The sequence below is a fragment of the Ambystoma mexicanum genome, chromosome 1q (genome assembly GCF_040938575.1).
Source record: "Ambystoma mexicanum isolate Mex_15411 chromosome 1q, UKY_AmexF1_1, whole genome shotgun sequence".
Classification (NCBI taxonomy): Eukaryota; Metazoa; Chordata; class Amphibia; order Caudata; family Ambystomatidae; genus Ambystoma; species Ambystoma mexicanum.
Window position 1 is genome coordinate 1,430,633,598 of NC_090922.1, and position 17,570 is coordinate 1,430,651,167.

The 17,570-nt window shown below is 44.6% G+C and overlaps 1 protein-coding gene across 1 annotated transcript in view; it reads left to right on the forward strand.

The window, feature by feature from the left end:
- The window catches only part of ATP6V0B (ATPase H+ transporting V0 subunit b), a 317,011-nt gene that overhangs the window by 133,691 nt on the left and 165,750 nt on the right, over positions 1–17,570 (forward strand). The window contains exon 4 of the mRNA XM_069642304.1: positions 4,320–4,397. Within this exon, the coding sequence (XP_069498405.1) occupies positions 4,320–4,397 (78 nt within the window). The remainder of the gene's footprint in view (positions 1–4,319; positions 4,398–17,570) is intronic.

Consider the following 17,570-nt stretch of genomic DNA (forward strand, 5'->3'; position numbering starts at 1 on the left):
ACTTAGAGAAGTAAGAAAACCTAACACCAGACATTGCTACTCCAATAATGGAAAAGCTTCGTCATCTGGGGAAATTCCAAGAGCATCAATCCCATTGACTGCTCTCCTACTCTTATTGTACTATACCTGACTCACCTACTAGACTCTGGTCTAGTTTTTAATTTCCTGAAGGTTCACTTAACTGCACTCTCAGCCTATACCACGTCACAATGTAAAGTGTTGTGATGGAAGATCCCAGTTATTCAAGCTTTCATGGAAGGGGTTAAAAGAATTCATCCCCCCATTTCTAACCCAGCTCCCGGATGGGACCTAAATGTGGTATTAACCAGACTTATGGGAGTCTCCCTTTGAACCTAAGCATAAGCCAAGTCTCGAGGCACTCACTTGCAAGAAGCCTTCCTATTTGTATTTTGTATTCGTTTTATTTGTAGCCCGCTCCCTCAGGCCCGGAGGCATCAGGGCGCAACTTGGGCAAGGTTACATAGCAAGCATACATATATTCAAACTACAGGTACAGTGAAAAGTATTCAGAACATACCGCAATACACATCAATTACAGAGTAGAGATTAGCGCAGGCACATTACAGACACATAAGCAGTCAAGGTTTCAGGACTGATGGAAGAGCCAGGCTTTTGTTTTGGCCTTGAAGGCACTGAAGCATTCTTCCGATCTAATGGTGAGGGGGAGAGCATTCCAAAGCTTGGAAGCTAGGACGGGGAACTTGATCTGCCCGCTTTTTGTAGTTTGAACCTGGGGATAGTTAGACAGTGGGTCTGGGCGGTTCTTTGAGGGCGGGTAGGCGCGTGGCGGGATAGCCGGCTGCAGAGATACGGGAGGGGCGGGCTTGGTTGGCTAGGCATTTGTGGGTAAGGCCTAAAGCTTTCAGTGAGATTCTCTGACAGGTAGCCAGTGTAGATTGGATCTGGATTCCGAAATGTGGTTTCGCAGGATATTTAGAGCCGCTCTAATGGCGTTGTTCTGAGGGATTTGCAATTTGTTCAGATTCTCTTGGCTAGTTCCTAGGTAGAGGGCGCTACCATAGTCGATTTTGGCCATGATGAGGGTTCTGGCCAGTGTGACCGTGTTTGGGGTGGTCAGAAATGGCCTGCAGGCTGCAATGAGTTTGCAGGTGTATGCTGAGGCAGATCTGACTGCATTTGTTTGTTGGGATAGGGATAAGGTGGCGTCCAGGTAAAAGCCTAAGGTTTTCATGTCTTTCGAGACTTGGATGGTGTTGCCATCGATGAACGATTGGTAAGACGGTTCAAGTTTACTAAGACGTTGCGTAGTGCCCAAGATGAGGAGCTCAGTCTTGTCATCGTTGAGGCATAGTTGGTGTTGTGCCATCCAAGCTTGGATGACTTAAGTAGACATCATTCAGGGCCTTGGGGTCAGCCAAGTAGTCTCCAGTGATGGGAATGAGTATCTGCGTGTCGTCAGCGTAATTCGTATAGGAGACACCCAGATAGTCAAGTACATCAAAGAGCGGTTTTGTAAAGGCTTTATAGAGTTGGCGACACGCAAGAGCCCTGGGGGGACGCCACAATGAATAGGGGAAGGATCAGCAGCTGCTGATTGAGAAAAGACCTGCATAGATCTATTACTCAAAATAGATTTGATGCAAGCTGTAGCTGACGGGGAGAAATGGGCGGCAGAGTGCAGATGCTTGCATCAGATTTGGTGATTGACCAGATTGAATGCCAAGGAGAGGTAGAGTAGGAGTAACGGGGCCAGTTTGCCGTTGTCCTTTAGAACTTCAATTTGAGTTTTTAAGTCTAGTAGAGCTGTCTCAGTTCCGTGTCTGGGGCGGAAGCCAGATTGCCTGAGACCTAGGAGATTGTCTTCCAAGTACTCTTGGATTTGCAGGTATGCCCACGCGGTCTAGGATTTTTAGCAAGAACGGGACAGTAGTACTGGGTCGGTAGTTGGTCGAAGTCCCTTCCATAAGGAGTCAGTGAACGACAGGCCCTTTCTGTTCTAGACCCCTTTGTCACAATTCAGAGCGAAGGTGGCTCTGCGCACTCACCCTTGTTTTGCGCCCACACCCTCGTTTTGCGTCCACATTTATTTCTAAGTTCCATGTGAACCAGTCAATAGAACTACCACCGTTCTTCCAGAACCCTAACGTGACGGAAAGAAGCCTACACTGTAAAGACTGGAGGGGGTATCTGTTCTCCTGCTTTCTGTATGGCAGAGTAGAGGGACAGAGCACTTCAGCCAAGGTTCTCTATATTGGTATTGTGGTCGAGCAACCAAGGCTTAGCTCAGGAGGTGTTGCTGGCTGGTTCTTAAGTACAGTGTAGTCCCCAAGCACCCACAAAGGAATGTCCACACACGGTTAGTGAAAACTATCTGAATATAAATAAGCTTCATGTTATATACACAATCACAATAACACTTTGTACTCTGGCAATACTATAATGGCAAATATATAGGTCTTTGTGGTACCACTTTCTATCGATTCCTTTTAAATGCGTCCACGGCTAACCACCCCAAAATAGCATACAAATCAGATTTGTAAAATGAATCAACGATAGACACAGAAAGAAAGCAAGTTTAAATCAAGTAATGGCCATTCACCCAGGTCCCACCCCAAGGGTGTACCCACAACATAGTCACTGGGAAGGCTCCAGCCAGTCTGGCCTGGACTTCCCCCACAATACCATATTTGGAACTTCCACCCAACAGCCAGACGGGGAAGTGACAGAGTCAGGGCTTCCCAGGCCTTTGTGAAAAATAAGGTAACGGGCAATAGAAATGAAGAGGCCACAGGGGACATCTTGCCTTCTATCAGGAATCAACTGATTCCAATGGCAGGGTCTGGGTATCCCAAAATGGAGGATACTCGGAGCACCTGTCAAATTCAGCATGGAGGTGCCACCAGCCTATACCCTGCTCTGTGGGCCACACACAGGTGCCCAACAACCTAACTAGTGTTACAGGGTTATACCCCCACCCATGGGTGCCATAAGGGTATCCCAAGGGTCTGTACACAAAATCACAGAGGAAGAGCTGCACTGCCAGGAGTCCCACATGGACTGGTCAGAAAATAACACAGAACATACATGAAAAAGGACTACAGAACAAGGACAGGGAGGCCCTGTCCCTCCAATGCATTTTCAGCGTCACATACACACACTGGATGTGCGCAGGGCAGTCATGTACTATCTGGAAAGAACTAAACCACTGAGGAAGACTGACCAGTTTTTCGTTTCCTTGGCGGCTGGTAGCAAAGGGGATCCTGTCTCTAAATCCTCCATCGCTAAGTGGATTGTCAATTGCATCACACTCTGCTACACTCTTGACAAGAGAGATCTTCCCTTTAAGCCTAGAGCGTACTCTACTTGAGGCACTGGGACTTCCACAGCATTCATTACAAACGTTCCTCTCGAGTCCATTTGCAAAGCGGCAACCTGGAGTTCTGTACACACCTTTACAAAACACCATTGCCTAGACACACTCTCTAGGTCAGATTCTCAGGTGGGACAAGCAGCATTAAGACATCTCTTCACTATTGTACCTTCTCACATCCCACCGCCAACTCCTGGTACTGCTCGCTAGTCTATGCACAGCATGTGATTCTAAGCAGATTCACAAGCATCAGAAGACCTGCATTACTTGCCGTAATAGCATTTCTGATGATTGTATCTGCTTGGTTTCACATGCGCCCACCCTTCTTCCCTGCTCGGATGGAAGGAACATAGACATCTAACTACTTCTCTCTTTTGTACTCGCGATAGTCATAAGGCTCTCTCACGGCAGAAAAAAATACAATCGGAGGGACGTCCCGTGAGGGATTTTGGGTACACTACACGTCACGTAGGGATAGTGTTACAGGCACGCCTGTGTCTACGTCCCCTTTCAAACCACGAAAGACCAGATGCAATACTCTGCCGTTACCACTAGATGTCAGACTATATGCACGGCCTGTTAATCTAAGCAGATACAATCAGAAATACTATTATGGTAAGTAATGCATGTCCTGTACAGTCCAGTGGAGGAATTGATTGTAGGACTTTTTTTTAAAACTTGTCACTGAAAAGGCAATATCCATGGGTGTTTTCTGTATAATTGCACTAATGTTTCTAGCAGATGTTGCAGCTTGATGAGATCAAGGTTAGCAAATTGTGTAAGATCAAACGGAAATCAATTTCTTCTAAGTGGTATGCCTTTTGGAAGAATTGTATTCATTGATTAAGAATTTGAATAGTCTGGACAGTAAGTACAGTTGAATGAGGCATTTAGCCAAAACTAATTAACTTTTCGCTTATTCTAAAAAAAAATGTAATTTGTGATGGTGTATTTTCTCTCCTTTCAGGGGAATTTATGTAACTGGATCCAGTATCCTGGGAGGTGGTGTGAAAGCTCCCAGGATTAAAACCAAGAATCTTGTCAGGTAAGTTTTTGTGTTTTTATAATGTATACTTTATGAGTGCCGAACAGCCCAAGAATATTCTACCTTTGCACTTAATGTGATCTTCCAGGAGAGCCATAGCAAACCTGTAAATTGGAAATATATTGTGAAACCGCCAACACTGGCCTTGCAATTTCATCACACAAAATGCCATATTATCGGAACTTAAGACTTATTGATCTGCAAAGACCTGCAAAATCATACCTTCTGCAAATATTGCTTTTTTTATGCAGGTGTCACCCATATTTTGACTGTAAACTTTCTGAAGTATATAACCCTTGTCAATAACGACGACCAACCTATGTCAATAAAGACAACTGTCCAAACGCAGAAGGCTTTGAATTGAAACCCTAGTGCTCACTACAATTACGTTTTGTAGTTGGAGTGAGTTGTTTAGTCTATTTGGTGGGTGGCAACTTAAAATCCGTTTAGAGCAATCTGCCATCCTTCTTCTTCAGTATCAACATTTTGCAAGGCCATTTTCCTGTCAATTCTTTTTTGTGATTGTTAGGACAGTTTTTCTAAAGTCTAACTAAGGGATTCATTAAACCATACATCTGAGACAGTATATAAGCTTCACTCTTAGTATAAGGCTGTACCACCTGAGAATATTGGTAGCATGGACAGAGCATCCAAGCTTATTTTAGGAGGGAGAGAGGGTTGTAACTCGGTACAATGAAAGAAACACAAGCACTGTGTATGGCAATAATAAAGGATTTATTTAAATACAAGTAGGCCAAGATAAATCTTGGGTAAGAAAGTACTATAACCTTTTACATAAACAAAATTGTAAAAATCCAACTCCATACATATGTTTCATAACCTTATTTAGAGCACAGTCAAGGTGAGTCAACCCAACAACATATTCAGTATCGCAGTGAGCTATTCTTGGAGTAAAACCAGGTTATGTATCGTTTTAGAATACAGTCAGTAATTCAAGGGTGGTAGACCCTGTCAGTCATGCAGTGACACTCAGTTTCAGAAATCACTTAATAAACCAACCCAGTAACAAGTATCCACCTTGAAACAGTTATTACTTTGTAGAACTCGGTTCAGAGCTAGTAATGTAACTCATACTTTCTGGAGGGGTCTTATACTACTCTCTAAGTATGAACACACTATTTTCGAATGCACTAAGCAATTTAAGGAAAGCAAAAACCCAATTATCTTTTAAGAAAGCCTCCATGTATTTCCAGGTAAGTAATTGACCCATTCGGACATAACTATCGGCTACCTAATAGCTAGTTATACACAGTTTACTTTTAAGTAGTGTGCAATACAGTTTCTAAGGTAAGTAAGAACTTATGAAACTAAAGTTTCATAACCGCTATTGTTATCCCGGTCCCTAAATCGGCATGAAACTCTTGAATGTTATCATCTGTGTACTTACTATGTAATTGTAATTTTTTTCTCGAAGCTTCAAAAACGTGTAACAGTCTTCAGTTTCAGCGCCTAGATGCCTATGGGCTTTGTGCGCTCTACAAATGCACAAATAAATTTTGCAATAGCACTAATGCAATTCAGGGAACGCACTACCCTAGTGTTAAAAGTGTAGAAGAGCAGCACAGCTATTGAAGGTAAGTAAAACCTCGCCTCCTGTTTTAGGTCTGTATGAAGCAGATCAGGGAAACCAAAATCATTTACCGCGCCACAGCCCAATTGTACACTTTAAGAATGACAAGCTGTTATTCAAGGTAGGTAAACACTATGGATCAGCTTTAACGCTCATTCATTTAAGAATAATTGAACCGTACCAACATACACTTTAAAGGTGACTGCTTGGGTAGTAGTGGCTCGCTCCCAAAATGACAGTTCCACTGCTTAAACAGTAGTGGCTTGCACTAGCAATTGTTGAAGTTACAACATGAAGTTATCAGTAAGTACTTGTACACTTGTAACAATTTTCAGACAATCTGTATAATCAAAGTCCTTCCCTAGTCTGTAGCAGGAGTTTTCTCAGAGGCTAGTGGTCTAGGATCCAGCTGTAGGCGGGTCAGGATAAGTTTCAGTTGCAGGAAAGTCAAGGTTCCAGAGGATATCTTCGTAAACAAGTAAGTGAATATTAGGTTTAGAGTTAGTTAAAGTGTTAAGAGAGTTCACAAAAGGCTCCCTATGTACGTTCCAGCATTAGTCCCGAGCAAGTGTTATGGGAAAACTCCTAACCACACGAATCACCCACCCAGCCCCACAGGATTCAGACAAGATTTAAAGTAAGTATTACCCAAGCCAACAAAGTACCTTTACAAGAAATGAGCTTTTGAGTGGATGCCTTCAGGGTGCAGCAGCAACCAGTCCCTGGATTCTTGGTCGGGAGACGAAAGAACTGGACACTGGAGAGGAACTTGCAGCAGCAGTTGTCATGGATTCGTGCGACTCTGTGATTTGCCACCTTTTTACAGAAGCCAGATGAAGAACGACTATCGCTCGTCGGATTCTCTTCACTCGCTCGGTCCTACACTCTGGTGCGGGGACTTCAGGGATTTAATTGTTTCTCTCGGGATCCAGCAGAAGTCCACCAAACCTTCGGATGATTTTGGACTTCGGAATATCATGCACTGCACACTGGCTCGAGGTTCCAGGGTATTGGCGGTTTGCAGCCCACAAAGATCGTAGCACATCGAATGGCTAAACATGCAGGTCTACATGAGACTAGTGGCACTCAACAGCCTTTGGGTAGTTTTCGGAACCGCTAGATTGGAAGGTAGGCTTACATCAGGCTCCGGTTACACAGCAGGCTCTCCGGTCGCTGGAAATAGCTACAGGGGTCTTCTTCCTCTTCGGATTCAGCTTCAGTGGTCTTGTCAGCGGCTTCCAGGTACAGAGTATTTATCCGGAACTGTAGCACAACGTCTGCAAACTCTCCCTGCAGTTTACAGAAAGGGTTGGTCTGGCTGTCCATTCGGGACAGCCCACCCCATTCGGAATTGGTTACTTTCAGGCAAGGGGAAAGACAAAGTTTTGGACACCTGCCATGCTTCCTGCCTACTGAGACACTCTGGAGCCTCGCTGGAGAATACAAAGGATTCCCGCCAAAGACAAAACTTCAAAGTCGTTCCCGCCTAGAATGGCAGAAGACGACCCAGGAAGCAAGAAAATGAGAACTGGTGAAAAAAGACAAAAGACCCCTGTGTTCTTCCGGCCCACCTCTGTCGTTAAGAATTAACTATTGATATGTGGTTACCAAGCTATAGTATCACTTGAGGTGCATGATTTATCAGTGTTGGTCCACATCTTTTTCTACATGTATAAAGTACAGGAATTAACAGCCTTCAATTCTCTGATACCTCTGAAATATTTCCACCATAAAAATCATTTCTGTAAAGGATTTACATTTCAAGCAGGTTTTTGGTTCCCAACAATTTTCTTCTTTTTAAATAGCTTTTTGATTTAGCACACAGCACTGTATGGTTGTTTCTTAGCGCTCCAGGGCATTGGCAGGTGGATAGAAAGGGGATTTGAAGTGAGACCAGGGTCTTGAAGGGTGTTAAGCTTAACATGTTTGAAACACTCTTCCTGAGAAAGGTGGGTTTTACGAAGTTTCCAGAATTTCCTGAAGACCTTCCAAAATCAAAGATTTATGTGGGGGAAGAGTTCCATAGGGTGTGTCTTGTGTTTGTAATGTGCTGGACCCCTTAAATGTTTTATTCATGCTTGGAGGAATGGTGTGTTCTGTTTTGGGCGATAGATTATTTAAAAATATTGGATTAAGCACTTTCAATTAAAGTTTCTGTTTTTGGTATATTTTTTTTATCCTCCTTATGCAAGAGTTTAAATAACTAGCATTGCATTAATTAAAACAATGATTTCTGAAACCCATACTGAACTTTGAACAGATCTTCCCCATTGGGAATCCAAAACTACAAAACTACAATTGCCTCTTGTCCTAGAGATCTCCTAATGAGCATCACCAATGCAAGATCCTGTAGCTTTCCCCAGCTTGTCCTGTGGGTCCCCCTTGTGCTTGTTTGCTGGTGTTTCCCCTTACAATTACTCTTCTTGCCTTGGATGGCCTGGAATGTTTTTCTTGCCCCTTCTTCAATCTGGTTGTTGCAAGGTTGCAGTAATTAAATAAACCCTCCCTGCCACGCTCCCAAGCCAAGGGTGTATTGAATTACAGGTTCAGTGTAGGGTCTCTAAGCTAAGAAACCTATTTACTTTACTTTACTGCTGATCCCATAGGTATCTGGGGTTAAGCCCCCTCAACCAACTCGCAGTCTACTCTCGTCCTGGCTAGCCTTTACCCCTTTATATAGTGATTCACTTGGCTTAGACTTCACCTGCTCTTAAATTCTTATGCTATGCCAACACGAACTCTTCAGAACACCATCATAAAACCCATACTTCTGTCATTTTACTGTCTCATTTTATGTTTGCTTAGTCAGCAATCCTGCCATTGATCCTTGTGATAGGCATTCGTTAACTGCATTCTTATCCTCCCAATGTGCTTACCCCTGTGTCTTCAATTGTGTGTTCCTTACTGGTTAAGTTTAGTGCCAGCTCTTTTGGCCCAAGGCCTCAAATGCCCCCTCCACCATCTTGGAATCTGCATAGTTATGGTAGCCATGCCATTCTTCGTTCTGGCCGCTGAATCTGTAGTGAAATAGTTTGCTTGCTTTTTGTATATGCCTGGTCTCTCCTTGCGACTGCTAAATTCTCGCCATGCTCCGTGCTGCAATCCATTTTTCTTTTTGCTTATCCAGTGTGTGTTTCAGTCCCACATGGTCTATGGATTTTACGAGCAGAGCCTTGTGCAAAACCAAATAGTCCCTGCAGTCCTATATTCTTTTCTTAACATTGTTCCCCACGGATCGTGATAATATTGGGTCCTTATTACCTTTTCATAAAATCCTATTATGGACAGTTTATGCAATGTTGTGTATCTGGCACCCATGCGGGCGCTCAAGAGTTGACTGGTATTTTGGGTGCTCTCCCATTTGAAACCACCAGGGATTGCAACGCTTAGCGGATGGATGCCGCTGATCCCTTTGTTTCCCCAATCCCAGCCAGTGGGTGTTCCAAAGGTGAATTCCTCAGTGGAAACAAACCCTGAAGTCCTGGTTTCCTCACATGACCTCCACTGTTAGTTATGCCAACATTTGTTGTTCATCAATGAACGCCAAACCTGTTGCTTCAGTTGGTGCTTGGTGGGGGTTCTTACATATACTCCTCATTCAGGGTCCAAATGTTTTCGCACTGTGCAGTCTTGCCAGCTGAGTGAATGCATAGTAACCCTGATCTCAAATATTGAGATTGACTCCTGTGATTTGTACAAAAGAGGTTTGATTGAACGCCTGAAAGATATATAGGGAGGAATATGGAATAACAGGAGTGTTGGAACTAGATTCAGTAGTGCAGATGTTGGATAATAGCATAATCATGTGAACGGATTATTGAAACACCATTCTAAAGCAGGTATGTGGTTATAAGCAATAATTGCTTATTCTAAAACCGATGTGTTCAGGATTTCTGTCCCTGAAAGAGCCACTGTAATTAATTCCTTAAGTCGTTACACGGTTCCCTGGGATTATGGATCTGGATCCACTCAGTGGCTGTTGATGGTGAACCGCAAGACTTCTCCTTGGCCTCAAGCCCAGGGACTGCATCTCTCGGGTTGTGAAATCCCTTCACTGGCTCCCCATGGCTGCAAGGATCAAGTTCAAGACCCTCTGCATTGTCCACAAGGCTTTCTGGAGCCTGGGACATTCCTAGCTGCAAAAATGCCTACCTAAATACTGTCCTTCCCAAGCCGTCCACTCATCTACCTTCAACCTTCTGCGTGTGCGCCGGTTCTCCAAGCAGAGATTTAGAGTGAGATCTTTATCCTCAGCAGGGGCCTTCCTCTGGAATAGTCTCCCTGCTGCCCTCTGCCTTGAGCCTGCTCTCCCTGGAAACTCATGAAGACATTCCTCTTCTCCTCCTTCTCTCTCCCTCTCTCTCCGCTCTATACCATTCTCCCTCCTTTTCCACACAGCTTGCTGACTGGCCGCCTGGTGTACCTCAGGGTCTCTCAGGTCCCTGTCACCCTTGCCTGTCACCTTTCGCACTGCCTCGGGGCCTGCACTTGCCTCATTGCTACTGCACTTGGTCAATGACCCACGAGAGTGGCATCTCTCAGCACTTACCCCAGTTTCTGACGGACTGGGTGCACTTGCCCCCACCCCCTTCCTGTCCTGTCTGCGCACTTGCATGATCTGAACGTACTATGCCTTGAAGATCGTCTATCTTCCCTGTCGACCCTCCTTGCATGGTGGCGCCTCGATGCACTTGAAAGAAATGCAGAAGCGTTGTCAGACCCATTTGCTGTTATTTACACTGTTAATTGTATTCTATGCATTTACTCTGCCTGTGCAGACTTGTAGCGTTCCGAAAATCAAGGGCTCTGATGTTTTCTCCCCTTTGTTCCCTCGCTCCTTGAGCGCTTTAAAACATTTGCCTTGTGTTAGGCGCTTTAAATCCTAGACTGTAATTACTGAGCCCCAATAAACGTTGGCTCTCCTGGGCTGCGGTCTCTCTGCTCTGGCAAACGTTGGCCCTCCTGGGCTATTTGTGATCAAGAGTTAATCACAGGCTCTGGCTTCTCAAAAAGCCCTCCCTGGTTTGGATTTCAGTAAGCAATTCATTTGATCTTACCAAAGCCTGGACTATGACTCCTGGCTAGCCTCGTCCTTGTGCACTCCCTTCATCCATCTGGGTTTTCAGGTTTTCCCCATACCAAGATTTACCAAGCCAGCAATTCTAACCACATTTCTAGTGTTGCATTTTTGGCTGTGCTCCAGCCCCACTGGGTTCACCGCCTGCCTCTCAGAAACCCTCTAACCTCTGGCCTTGGACAATGCATGCTTTATCCTCCAGACTCCTATGTCCACTGCCTCTGCTTTTCCGACCCTTCTCCATTTCCCTTGCACAGAAAAGGAGTCCTGCAATCCTAGGTCATTTCTTTGTTGGAGGGCAACACCGTTCAGATTATGTTGTTCACAATACAAATGCCAAGTTTGTTGTATGATGTTGTATGAAGCGAATCTCCAATGTGGCCACTAGTTGCATTGGCACTTCATTGCTGCAACTGAGACGCCATTAATTCGGATTTACTAACTAATCCCAAGAGATTGTTGTTCTCACTTCATGCATGACAAAACTTTCCACACAGCTGTCCATTATTGGAGGTGGTTAGTGATGCTCGTCTCAAATTGCTGCTGAATGAACTAGTAGCTGAAGCCCTCTTTGCAAACCGACATAAAGCATTTAGTGATGGAGACTATGTAAAGTCTCATGGTGATAGATTGATCGGATCAATAAAGGCTGCAAATTGCCAGTCAAATCCCGATCTGCCTTCTGAATCTGCGTCCATCGAAAGTCTGGATGCTGGCATCATCCAAACTTCACAGCATATATGGAATCGAGTGAAAGTGTTTACTTTCATGCTTGCACGATGGAGAAAACTGGTTCTTGGTGCATCCTAGAGCCGTATGCGTTGTTTTGCATAATATAGACATTATCAGAGTCGGTGCATACACTTTTTCTTGGTTTGTCTTTCTTTTCATTCGAACCATAGGGTCTTCGTTATTTAGACTGCCTTTTTTTTTTCTTTTCGTTTTTGTTGTCTGGTGCTTTATTTCCATTGCTTCCAAAAGTATTTTCCAGAGTTCCTATTTTCTTTTAAAAATCTGTTTTTCCTTGTGTACAAGTTATTTCTATTACTTCATTATGACATGTTGAAACAGTGAAGAGAATGTAATCATTTTTATTTGAAACTAATATTTTCCACACACATTTTTATTTTTGGACTAACTTTCCATTTGAAACTAGCTTCACAATACAAATTGGCTTGCAGTTGCCAAACTAGAAAAAGCTGGAGGGAAGCCTTTCCTCAAACTTGTGCTGAAGAAATGAATGTGCCAAGTGAAGTTAACAAATTATGTATAGTAAAGGAACGGGTGAGGATTGTGGGTGCAACACTTTGTGTATCAGCTGGAAAAGATGCAGGGCCTGAAGCCATTAAAGGCAAAAGAAAACCGGCCTGCCTTTACTACAAATAAACTGCTCTGTAAACCTGGCTAAAATAGCTGCGTCGTGCTCCCTGTAGGTTTATTTTTTAATCACCACCGCTTCTCTAGTGTTCTCCCAGTAACCATTCCAGCAGATGCAAAGCATACAACATATACAGCCAATAGGACAGAAAATTGAGTTTTTCTGGTTTCCACGGAAATGCAAACATTTAATCTTGGTAAGGTGTATTATATAATGCTTGGCAAAACAATAATATTTCGACATTTCGATTTGTGCATTATGAGCTGTGCAAAAAACATGTTCTTGTATGGTTAACGCCCCTCCTCAATGATTGCACATTTAGTCAACATCACAAAGTCAGAGACGCACCACTCTGTCCCTCCTACACAATTTCTGCAACTAGCGCACCTAAAGAAAACCATGACCGGCAAGGGACCAATTATCTCCCTTTAGAGAAAGAGGGGCAGTTTATATGCTAATTGCAAACCTCCAAAGATTTGAAACCATGCGTTTCTCGGAGACACGCTGTGTTTTTCTGTCCTCTGTAGTGTTTACTAGCTTCCTAATCTGCCATCAACAGAGTAATATAACCAACCTTTTAATACTGACCCCCCAAGTAGCAACACCGGATGTAGCGCTCTTTTCTCCTTCGTTAGGGGCTGCTCCATTTCCCATTAATGAATGATGCTGCTTGCTTAGTGTTGGGTAAGAATTGGTGCAGTCCAACTGGTGTGGGACTACACAAGACTGATCTCCTGGTGTTGGGTAACCCACCATTTAATGTAGGCCTGTACTACACAAGTTGGTAGTGTGAGTGACCAGCCAGGCTTATGTTAAGAGGGTAATGTGAGCTGGAGAGCTGTACAATGAAATCAGGAAATGCAAGTATCCAATTAAACACTTAAACACTTAGACACTTAGTTATATAATACATTATTTAAACACAAAGATATTGAAAGCAGTCTTTAAAAAGCAGTAATTAGCTGTAACATTAATCCCAAGGTTCAATTGAAAAAGTGAACCATAAAGCAGATGAGTAATTCATTCACGTTAAACATGTGCCAGCACCCGGAAGTGACGTCATTTGATGTTAGTATAGCATTTATTATTTATTTAAAAACTCACTTATTTGACGGTTTGCTATGGACATATTCTATGGTTGTCCATAGTTTCTCAGTGCCTCATGTTAGTTTGTCAGCGCTCCGAGGCCTGCGGGCGAGTTGGCACTTACTGTAGTATCACACCTTTGCAATATTGAGTTTGTCAAGGACGGAAAGTTTAGAGTTGGATCGGAACAGACGGATAGGTTATAAGAACAGTTGGGTTCTCCTAAAGAGATGCAGGAAGTCCATTATCCCAGCATTAAAGTCTTCAACATTTAAAACCTGTATGGGAACATGCACTGCCAAAGCCAAGAGGTTCAGAAGGAGGCCTTTAGAGAGCCATGGCAGCCAAAGTCAATGGACAAGGTCGCAGTTCTGATGCTCTTCTTAGAACATTGTTCTCAAATAGTGTTCAAAATGGAAATCACACAACTCAAGGAGTCCCCTTTAGAAAGCACAAGCTTTAAGGCCAGTGCAGGTAAGTTGAAGTGAATTTAGTGTAGGGTTAAATCACACTCCCAAAGATGGCAAGCACCCCAAATGACAGAAGGATAAAGGACCCCAACCCCACAGTACCTTTTTTGAAATTAAGTTGTTCCAGCTGGTTGACTTCCCGATGCAATCCAGTAGACCCTTGGTCCTGTTCTTTGTCGTGGTGACTAAAGGGAGTATGTCTGACGGGCTCCTCCAACAGCACTCTATAGAGGAGAGGGATGCGGCAGCAATGGATTTCTGTCGATTCAGCAGCTCTTTGTGATTTTGGTCCTTTGAGACAAAGGACAGGGAAGTTTCGGTACCCTCCGTCCCTCACTTCCTGCCTTTCCAGATGCACCTGAGCCTATGCGGGCTTCAGGGCTTGAGCCTGCCAAAGGCAAATCACGCAAAGCACTCAAATCGGATGCCAACAGAGTAAAAGCCCAGAAGAAACTAACTAGAAATAGTGAAAAAAGACGGTGTGGGCTATTTTAAGAAACTGGTCACCCTTGGGTGCAGCACTGCAGCTGAGGTATCAGCTGGCAGATACATGTCTCTAGGTAGTAAGAAAGAAACCACTGCAACCAGCCATTCAAGTGAGTTGGTGTAACAAAATGTTACATGAGGAATGGGTTAAAGGAATTGCTGTGTAAAGGACAGCACTCCACAAAGGGTCTTGTGTGCTGGACTCCTAAAGCAAAGGTAATTAAGACAGAGGTCATCTTACTGTTCTTGGGAACAATAGTTCACTCAAGAAAATGTAGTTAAACATTAAGAGAAGTCTAGGGGACTTGTCAGTGGCGCTGCACAAAAGGTGCTGTCACAATGCAAAAGCAGATGCTTATGGAGTTAACCAGACTCCATAAAACAGTAAGGAACATAGAAACTCATAGTCAAGAAAGCAAATGAGTGAGGGAGAAAAAGCTCCCACTCAGGAGTAAAAATTAAAAAGCCCTGATTCCAGCAAATTAGCTGGGGGTCTCTAAGGTGAAAGGGACGTGGCACAGAAATACATTCTCCCTAAAACTTAGCAAATCCCATACTGCAATATCTGTCTGCTGTTACCATTTAACATGCTTAAAATTGTCCTGCAGAATCAGTTCACTGCACTATTTAGATTAATGAAGGAATTAATGTTACTTTTTCCAAAGACTGATTTTATTTTGTGTACTATATTGCCGGCTTCCCAGTTCGTGGGGGGAGTCTCAACCTGACCTTTTAGCTCACTATCACTTTCGCAGAAGAGAAATATCCACAACCTATCAGTCTTATCCTGCCCAAGGGCAGTCCAGTACCTAAATGCTAGGCGATTCTCTTCTGGATAGGAGTACCAACAGCAACCCCAGACATGTGTTTTCGACCTGGTTGGGCCTCATCAGTGAGGTGGAGCTGAGTCTCTTGAAAAGTGAGCAAAGGGTCCACGTCTGGATTCCCCTAGTAACTTGGGGTAAGACCCAACGTTACTTTTTAATATGCCAAACAGGGGTTTCTGGGAGTCTCACTACTGGCCTGTCGCGGGGGGAGTCTCAACCAGATTTGTTTTAGCTCACTATCCCTTGCACCACTTTACAGAAGGCGTCCTCAATTGACAGGTAAATGTCTATGTAAGGAACCATGCTGCAACACTTAGCCCAAGCCTTACGTCAGGATTCCGAAAAGGACCGCTGGCACCAGTGAATAGGCAGCCATGTCTCTGCACAGAGCCAATAGCTAGGAACACTCTGTACAGTCCTGCCCATGTTTGAGGAGGTTAAGAAGCACCAGCTTGCGAACAGCTGCTGGCGGCCATTGCGAGGAGATATCTCTGCAGTGAGACGGAGGGATGGACATCACAGATGGGCGGCCAGGACAAGGACCTCTGCACCAACACTGGGGCTACATGAACGGCGAGTGGGCCAGCTATGGGAGAAGGGGCAGAGCAGAAGGCTAGGGCAGGGCAAATGAAGGATAGCCTCCCCCACAAATCGGATGAACTGCCAGCCACATGAAGAGGTGTGGAGCCCTTCACCTCGGACTAGGAATCATGCGGTGCCGACATTCCGAAGAAAGTTACACTTGGGGACAACTCACCTGGTGCATCGGTAAGGAAGAACCACAAGCAACCAGAGATTGAGGAAAGGTTGGTGGACGGAAACGGGGCCAAACTGGTTTCATAGGGACACACCCTGAAGACCACATTGGTGCCGGAGGACACCATACGGCTACCATCAGGAGGGGAAATTAAAGACGGTGCGTGCTCTCCGATCTGATATTAACGTTCCTTCCAGACGCCGGTAGAGATAATGTTATTGAATAGGAGAACATATGAGCATACCAGGGACGTTAGAAGCCAGAAAATGCAACAAGAAAAGGACAAGTGAGATTGGAGCATACCTTAAGACGCGATAATGCACAATTAATTGTTGGATGAGTAAAACTACCACTAAAGAATTTACATCAAACGGCTTGGGCTTTACTTTGAAATGCACCCATCACAGGGTTCAACAGGGCAGAAGGGGTTCCTCAATGGACAGTGAGGTTTAGCTATAATAGATCAATTTTCCAGGTGAGCCACTTTCCTTGCTCCATATTGGTAATCAAATGTACAGATTGATTTCTTGGCCCAGTCTAGCTATCGTTTTGTACTTTTAACCTCACATGGCCACTAGGCTTAAACATACTGTGTTTTTCACATTATTGTTCCTGCTGATTGCAGTGTCTACACTGTTGGTTAGGATGGTCCCGTTGTACCACAGATTTCTCTGGGAGGATTTTACTATGCATGCTGATCTCTCTGCTTTTAGAGCATCTTCCGACCTTTCAGTGATTTTAAGCCCTTGATTTGTTCATTCCTCAACCCCTCATGGAAGCTGTGGTCAGCATGTTGGTGCTGAAGGAAAGGGAGGACCACAGAGGGTTCCTGACATCATCCTACCCAGAGGTAAGCCCACTGGGGCTTCATGCAATAGAATTGCAGGCTAATCCTGAAATTTCTGAATATCGAGGAATCCGCGCTGATAAAAATCATTGCAGTGGCGTCACTCCGTCCTTGTTTTCATCCCGCGAACGAGCTCCAGCTGATGTGATTTCATGTTTTAATTCTCGAGCCAACGAGAATCAACTTTTTGTGGCCTTCCAAAGATGGCCGCCTCGCCATCGTAAATTGGAGTACCCATCTAACTCCATTGCTGCAGCAGGATGCTGCTGTGATTGGTCACCCCCACGTTCAAGGGTGACGGCAGGCGAACGCCGGTCCCCTACCAAAGGCCCACACTCAAGACCCCGGCTGTCCGTGGTGACCGCATGACCATGACCACAAACCTCTGCTCGCCTGGGAAGTAGGTTGAGTGATAGCCGCACTCTGTGCTGTCTAAATGCCCCCTCTACCCTGAAGCCACTTGAGCCTCCAAGAACGTAACGTCTGTACTGCCGTCTCTCACCCTGTGCGCCTGCACGAGTGCCCTATCAATCTCTGCTCTACCGACAGGCACAGCCCTTCCCGCAATCTTGAGCGTGTCAGCCCATCCCGAGACCTTGAATGCTGAAACGGAACCCTGCAGCGATATATGCTCCCTATGGTAGACACACTGCC